Genomic DNA, 8,310 nt, shown 5'->3' on the forward strand with positions numbered 1-8,310 from the left:
ACCTGTAGCTGTGGTATATAAGCTCACAGCTGTTTACAGAGTGTGTGTTTTAATGACCTTTTGCCCTGATCTTGACGCAGCTGTGGCGGGTAGACACGGGCCCAGACGGGAAGGCCGCTGTGGAGTTTCTGTCTAATCTGGCTAGACATACCAAAGCTGTCAACGTAGTGCGCTTTAGCCCTTATGGGGAGCTGCTTGCCTCAGGAGGAGATGGTATGTCACACATAATTCACAGATGCAAGGTAGAATTTGTGCCATGTGAAATGTCACTATGTAAAAGGCACTGGTGATGTTCTCAAGACAGAACAGGTATTTTAAAATAAATGGCCTTTTGTAATTGTATGGGGTTTATTTGGTACAGATGCAGCAATTCTGCTGTGGAAGCTCAATGACTCTAAGGAGCCTGAGCAGGCACCCATGTTCCAGGAGGATGAAGATGCTCAGCTCAACAAGGAGAGCTGGTCTGTGGTCAAGACACTAAGGTACGCAACTCTGGCAGTTTTGATCACATTAAGTTTTAATCATAATTTCTACCTCTTTTCCTTTGATTGCAAAGAGTGTGTTCAGACTGACAATAGAACAGCGACCAAAAACATCACACGATTTAATTAATAATAGAAAGACCAATTAATAATGCAAATGCACATTCCTGGTGGATTACCTCGCAGGGGACTGGTGTAATGCTACTGTTCACCTTGCAATTTTAAGACAGGATAAAATGATTCCCATAGTGATATTTCAGAGTTGTAGTGTTAAACCACATTACAACAATTGTATAACTGCTTTTTCATATCATCCTCTCACTATTGTTGGCCCAATTTAACTTACTTTGCAAAACATACAGTATATGTCAGACATTTCTCAATGTCTTGTTCAGCACTTAAAGTCACAAATGTCAGATGAGTGAAACGGTCAACATTTCAGAATTATAAGAGAACCATTACTTTAAAAAATAATAATATTTAGTTATGGAGATCTACTTGTTCTGTCCATTTTGAAATTTGCTATCAGATTGATCTCAGTTTGTAGAAATATTGTGGTTATACAAAGAGATTTCCTACCATTTGATTTGTGTTTAGGGGACACATAGAGGATGTGTATGATATCTGCTGGACACGGGATGGAAACTTCATGGTGTCTGGGTCTGTTGACAACACAGCTATTATGTGGGACATCAACAAAGGTTTGCTTATACATTTTAAGTTTCATCTGTTATATTTAAGTGCTTTAGTGAAAGATGTGAGAGTACATCTTATTTTGGCTTTATATTAATTCTGCTGGTTGCAACTGTGTTTTGTGTTTAGGACAGAAGCTGTGTATCCTGAATGACCATAAGAGCTACGTGCAGGGAGTGACCTGGGATCCTTTAGGGCAATATGTAGCCACTCTCAGCTGTGACAGGTAGAAAAGCTACAGACACACTCTTTCATAGCCTGTCTATGGGTATTATCTTCATTAAATTATTGTATTTGCTTAGCTTGTGGGGTTTCAGTAGCTTGATGCTGAAGATGTTTTGTATTTCGTCCCCCTCAGAGTGATGCGTGTATACAGTACTCACACCAAGAAGAAGGCCTTCTGTATCAGTAAAATGAGCTCTGGGCCACTTGCAGAGGGAGAGGTCAGTAGATGCTTCGCCTTTGATGATAATCAGTTGAGTCACCCATTGTATTACACGTGACAATGGACTTCATTATTTTTATATTTACATTTGATCTTTTAAGATTCAGTCATGCATTTTTGTCAGAATTAGCCTGGTTATCCAGCTGTAAAATAAGTATTTCACCTTGGAATGCACCAAAGTAATGCTTACATTTACACTGAACCTATTATATAATTTTTTACCATTTGCATGTACCTTTTTGAGATTATCTTACATGAAAACTTAATATTTTGTCTTACAATTCCCTATATTTGATATGAATGAAATTGACTCTGTAATATCTTCAGAGATCTTCAGCCCCACTGCCATGTGAGTGAGACAGGTATTTCTTTTTATCTTTGCAGGTCAAGCAGTACAGGATGTTCCACGATGACAGTATGAGGTCGTTTTTTCGCCGTCTTTCATTCACACCAGACGGGTCTTTCCTGCTTGCCCCAGGTAACCTACACTGCATACTCAAACTGTGGTTTTCACCTGGAATGTATCTGATGGAAATGTTGTGTTTTATTATTCTAGTAAAGGTAATTTATATAAATCAGTCTTCGGTTTTATCCTCAGCTGGATGTGTGGAGATAGGAGAAAACATCATAAATACCACCTACATCTTTTCCAGGAAGAGTCTCAAGAGGTAACTCCTGTGACACACTGTGGCATTTAGTTTTTCAGAGTCGGTGTTTACTATATTAAAGCTGGTGATTCATGTAAAACCTCTCCCTGTGTGTCTTAGGCCTATAGCTCACTTGCCTTGTCCAACTAAAGCTACACTGGCGGTGCGCTGCTGTCCCGTCTACTTTGAACTGAGGACCAAGAAGGGAGAAGGCAAGGACACATTAGTTAACAGACTAGAATGATGATAAAGCCCTCTGTTTGTTTGTTTTTTTTAAATTCCTTTTATGTTTGACTTGTACATGTTCTTGATTTTTTTTATTTTATTTTTTTCTCCCTTTGTCCTCTACAGATGGTTCAATTGAGGCTCTTCCCAATGTATTCCAGTTGCCGTACCGAATGGTGTTTGCTGTAGCATCTGAGGACTCAATCTACTTGTATGACACACAGCAGACACTCCCTTTCGGTTTGGTGTCTAATGTCCACTACCACACACTCAGCGATCTTACATGGTAAACTAGGACTCTCTTCTGTTGTCTTCTTTTGTAGCATTTTCTTGTATAGTTAGGCACCTTTTTGAATAGTCCTCATTTATTTTAATGGAGTCACAAAACCTTTTACACGGCTGTATTGATTACCACTCCACACTTGTTGTCATTTTTCTCTCGCATTTTACACGAACATAGCTAGCTATGTAGGAAATGATGTTTTCAGATGTCTTGAACCAGACTAGGACCTAAGCCTATTTACATTAAAAACAATCTTAATAGTATTTCAGTCTAGTCTGTCTCATAACCGTACTCACATGCACACTGACACAGTTTATGGTCTCTGTTATTGTTTCTACTCTTCATACTGGCTATGAATACATGTCCTGCGAGATTCCAATGTAAGTGGTGGGGGACAAAATCCACACTCACTCCTGCTGTGCAAAAATAAAGCTATTATGAAGTTTCAGCAGATGGAAGAGGAAACTTTGGATGATCCCTTGCTTAATTTGAGTAACTCCGACCGCCGAAGCCTCATATTAACTTGGTTTGACATTGGAATGTATTTTTACACTGAACCAGAGCTGTGGATTTCATTCCCCAAAGCTTAGATTTTGAATCACATCAGGGATCTCTTCATAGCTTGTATGGACAGGAGTGATTATTGCAGCAACCAATAAATGTTTCAGTGTACATGCGGTCATGTAAACCTATCATTGTGTCCTCAACACAAGATTCTTATACATATTAAAAGACTGAATTTTAAAAATGTCTGTTTTGTTCGTGTTTTAGCCTTCCACCCACTGACACGTTTTACTATTATATCCTCTTCAGGTCTCGTGATGGTTCCTTCCTGGCTGTTTCCTCCACAGACGGCTACTGCTCCTTCCTGTCCTTCTCTCCCGGGGAGCTGGGCATTCCTCTAAAGGAGCCCCCCACCCTGGAGGTCTTTGCACCAAACAACAGCGTTGAGAAAAAGGGAAAGAAGTCGGCCAAGACCTCATCTCCTGTGACCCAGCCACTAAGCTCGGCCCCGACTCCCGCATCGCAAACCAGCCTTGGCAAAGACGCCCCCTCTGTCACCCCTTCAGAGGAGAAGAAGAGCACCCCCAGTGCCAAGTCTAAACCTCAACCCCGGAGGATCACCCTCAACACCCTGGAGGGCTGGGGGAAGCCCTCTACCCCTAAAGCCACGACTCCTTCAGCACCTCAGACCCCAACATCCGCAAGCAAAAGCGTAACCTCGACCCCACAAGCCTGTGTCGCTCCTCTCACTCCTACCAACTCCTCCACAACCCAGCCACGCATCTCCCCCCACACTCCCACCACCCCTAAAATCCTCAGCAGTGCTAAAACTGCTGGGCCCATCACCCCTAAGGGTACAACAACCCCAAAGGGGCCCACCCCAAGGTAAATGAAAAAGGTGTTCTCCTGTTTGATTGTGTCAGAATGAGCAAAAGGCAAACCAGGCGTTGGTTTATTATTAGACCTCTTCATATAGGCACAGCCATGCTTCGATTGTTGGCAGGCAGGTTTTTCAAGGCACGTGAAGCTACTAATTAATCATTTGCTTGTTTTGTTCAAAATTTTCATCTACACACACAAAATTAAGAAAAGACGCAAATCCTCACATTTGAGAAAGTGGAAGATTAAAATATTTATTGATTATGACTATGACACTAGTTGTGATTAATTTACCAGTCAATTTGTTTAGGGACTAGTGCACATCATTCTTCATCTCTTTGTGTACTGTTCATGGATGTGCTTTTCATTGATTGTGTCAGTATTCAGCCAAGTGATGTGGATGTTTTTGTCTGCTCTTAGTTCCTCACACTTGTAAATAAGCGTCCACACACACTAAAATCACTAATGTTATTTGGGTAATTTCAATGAGACATGCTTCTGGCGTTTGGAACATCATATTTACGTAATTATTAGTTAGTAAGTTAAAAAGCAACTGTGTAACTTTTCAAAACCAGAGTTACGAGGTGCTTCACAGTTGCAAGAAAAAGCAATCAAAATAATTTAAATATTAAAATCTAAGATAAGCTAAATTTATAAAGGAATAAGAACAAATCAGGTTGAAGAAGCACTAATAAAATTCCTTTGGGAATAAATGAGATTTTCTGATCTGACCCCTAGAGGGAGACTGTTCCATAAAAGCCTGGTGACCACCAGTCTTAAACTTTAACAGGGGCACTCAGTGATATTTGTGGTGGAGCCAAATTGTGGAACGCATTAACAGTTATTAGAATTTTTGAATTAAATCTTAAATTTGGATGGATGTCAGTGTAGTGATCCCATCACCAGGGTCATGTGGGAACACCGTGCAGTATTATTTAGTGATCGTGCAGAAGAATTTATGTAATTTTAATTTCTGTACCAGCAAGATCTTCCTAAACTTTTTCATTCACTAAGGGTATTTAAAACTGTGTAGATGTGAATAATGCAGGTGCTGCCCCACACAAGAGAACATACTATAATTTATGGAAATACTTTAAATATTCAAATGTGTTCTGAGAGAGTGAGTCTGACTGAGGAAGCAACTACACAGAGCATACTGCATCCACCTCCCCTCCCCCCTGATGATTAAAGTAAGTAAGCTGATTATCTCTAAAGATGCAGTTCACAGGGATGAGTACGAAGACTAAGAAAGCAATATGTTCTTTTAAAATGTGTTTATTTAAATATTATTCTAAAAATGCAGGAAAAATATAAATAGCTGTAAGGGGCTTGTGGTGGTTTTGTAGGTTTACATGTGCTCAGCCCTGGCAGTGAGAACAAAGCCCTATCTGGTATGAGGGATTCGTTGGACCCCCCACAGAGTATAAAATAATAATCACTGACAAGACTGTGTGTAGACAATGGCACGTCTGCACATGCTTTTGTATTTGCCTTGTATCCGTAACATGTCACGACTAGTTTAACTAGAAAGCAACAACTGAATCAGAAGAAGAAAAACAGAGGATCAATGAAATTAAACACTGATAAACTTTGTTCTCTGTAAAAGAGCAGAGTTACATTCTCTGCTTGTGCCGTTTCTGTTGATCTCATGCCTGAAGCCTCTTTACCTTCCGTACATTTTCTGTTTGTTTACAGGAGAGTATCTTTGACTCCCGTTGCATCCCGGTCTCCAGCTGTTAGTTCACTCTTCCGCACGCCCTCCTCCACTGAGAAGGCCAAACATGGTTAGTGAGGGCAGCTGCTTTTGGCTTTTGTCCTTCATGTTGCAACTATCTGATTGGCAGCCTTGATCACACCGATTTCTGTCATGACCAGCGATGCACCCATCCAACTTTTACTCTCCTGAGTCACATACCTCAACACGATACAGAGCAGTGATCGGATACCAGTGCTCTCTTTCCCAAATTTAAAATCTGCATTCCTCATTCTGTCATACTGCTTGGAATCATTTGAATGTATGTCCATCTAGACCGAATGTATCCGCAATAAAAAAACTTTGTTTAGAGGTAAAATTGCAAACTGTTGGTGCATTGGTGCACACACAACTTCAGTCCGTCATTGCACAAACATGGCAGGCCAAAGTTGAACCAGGAAGTGGGTCTGTTAACTGTGATGGATGTTTACAGCAGACAAAAAAATACCATTCACTTTAGTATTCTCTTTCAAACTTGCTAACCTGTGGGTTTGATAAAAGCCCGTATAATCATCTGACTGCTCATGTTTCTTCCAGATCAAGTTAATCTCTAAAAAAAATTTTTTTATCAATTGCTAATTTACAAAAAGTTGTACTTTATTCTATCAGCCAGGGCTCCCACCGACGTCGCACGCTAGTACAAAATGCTGCTTGATTTTGAATTGACTTAAAAATTTTATTGCTCACTTTTAAGGCCTTAATTGGCCTTGCTCCTTAGGTCTCTAGCTTCTTTTAAATCTCTTCTTAAAACTTTTCTCTTTGTGAAAGCTTTTGGAAATGTTTGACATTTTACTGTTATTTGATCTTAATCACTTTATTGTCTTTACTTCCTCTTTGCTCATGTTCTTCGGCATTGTTCTCATTTTATCTGCCTTGTCTGGTTTATTTCCTTTTGTAACATTGTTAAGAAAAGTGCTAGACAAATGAAGTGTATTTATAATGTCTAACCCTTGTCTCCTCCATGTATATTTCTGCAGAACGTCCTTCTCCTCCCACTGATCCAGTGTGCCAGCCTCCAGAGTCCAAACGGCCAAAGACCAGTGAGCCCACGGCAAAAAGCAGTGTCACCCAGGCTTAGTGTTTACCGGTAACAGCGTGGTGCTATATCACAAGAGTGCATACAGCAGACGGTGACGGTGAAAGAAGCTCCAGTACAAAACCACTGAGGCTCCCCATGGGTGGAACACCACAGTGCAATAAGCATTGTGTTTGGGTTGATATAGTCTGTATTTGATCTAACGAGAGATTTTTAACCTCACATAATGTACTCCATTACACAACAAACTGCATCGCAGCAAGTGTCCTTGAATTAACTCTTCTTTTAGTCGTGTGCATGTGTTTTGTATCCTACAGTAAACAGGCAATGAGATAATTGTATTATATTTGATTTGTTTGACATTGAGATGCTGAAGTGCTGTTGTAATAAGGAAAGTTCTCTCTTTGTGTCAATAACACACGATTGTGAAACTAAAACTGCGCCCAAAACCTGAATTAGAAAAACAAAAACAAAATGAGCACTTCAAGGTTTAGTGCCTTGTCAGAACTTTGAATATGCAGCCTGAGTCTTAATTTGCTGCTTGAGTAAAAAGCTCAAGATTGTCCAGCGTTCAAGAGTCATTTTCTCATTGTCTAATAAAAGATGTTTCATATACCGTGCATGTTTAAGCGGGATGATTCTTGCTTTCCTTAGGTGACTGTTATTAAGATGATCATTCATAGGGTGTCTTTATTAAACTGAGTTCGAGGCGTACGTCTCTTGAGCCATCTTTACAGATGCAGTGAGGATTAGGCTAATGAAGAATTAATTGTAGATGTGCATGGCTGTTTGTCGCAGTGTATTCAAGACTGTAGCCAGAATGTTGAAATTCTGAGATCACAACATTTTTTACTTTGAATTAAAAAACCAAACCCTTTTCTTATTTGGACTCTTTGTATTTAATAAAGGTGGTACATCATGTTTTCTATAAATTAATAAAAACTTGTCACTGTTCATGCTGTCCTTGCATACAAGTTTAAAAGACTAAATCTGATACTCAGTCTTTAGAATACACATGCCCAACATTGGCACACATTGCACAGCTTAGAATGAAATGCACAGATTACTGAATCAGTACCGCATGTGATTCTAAGCATTTCAGAACAAATTAAATGTTAAAGGTTGTCTGTTCAGCAGGTAAATTGTGTGAATTGAGGTTTAATGTATGCTTTGCAGCATTACAGTTTAGCTTGCTGTATTTTTAGAAATATACTAATACTACTATAAGGTTTGATGTCTTGAATTAAAAACAAAATTTGTGGACAATACATATAGACAAACTAAACCGATTAAGTGAAGTACCACATTCATAATTTTGTCTTGTGTGAAATGTAGAATATACCGTGGTGTAAAGTTTTGTGAC

General features: G+C 39.6%; 1 protein-coding gene across 1 annotated transcript; it reads left to right on the forward strand.

Moving 5' to 3' along the window:
- Window positions 1-80: 80 nt before the first annotated feature.
- Window positions 81-7,830, forward strand: chaf1b (chromatin assembly factor 1, subunit B; the record flags this gene model as incomplete). Its single annotated transcript, XM_038694914.1, is given in 12 exon segments — window positions 81-213; window positions 362-482; window positions 1,080-1,183; window positions 1,305-1,401; window positions 1,534-1,618; window positions 2,005-2,098; window positions 2,219-2,288; window positions 2,388-2,479; window positions 2,619-2,778; window positions 3,589-4,164; window positions 5,854-5,942; window positions 6,889-7,830. Coding segments are annotated over 12 exon segments (1,722 nt in total), but the record flags the coding sequence as incomplete, so codon positions are not given.
- Window positions 7,831-8,310: the final 480 nt, after the last annotated feature.

The sequence above is a fragment of the Micropterus salmoides genome, unplaced genomic scaffold (genome assembly GCF_014851395.1).
Source record: "Micropterus salmoides isolate LMB-PRFRI ecotype aquatic unplaced genomic scaffold, ASM1485139v1 Ms_hic_scaffold_3511, whole genome shotgun sequence".
In the NCBI taxonomy this organism is placed as follows: domain Eukaryota; kingdom Metazoa; phylum Chordata; class Actinopteri; order Centrarchiformes; family Centrarchidae; genus Micropterus; species Micropterus salmoides.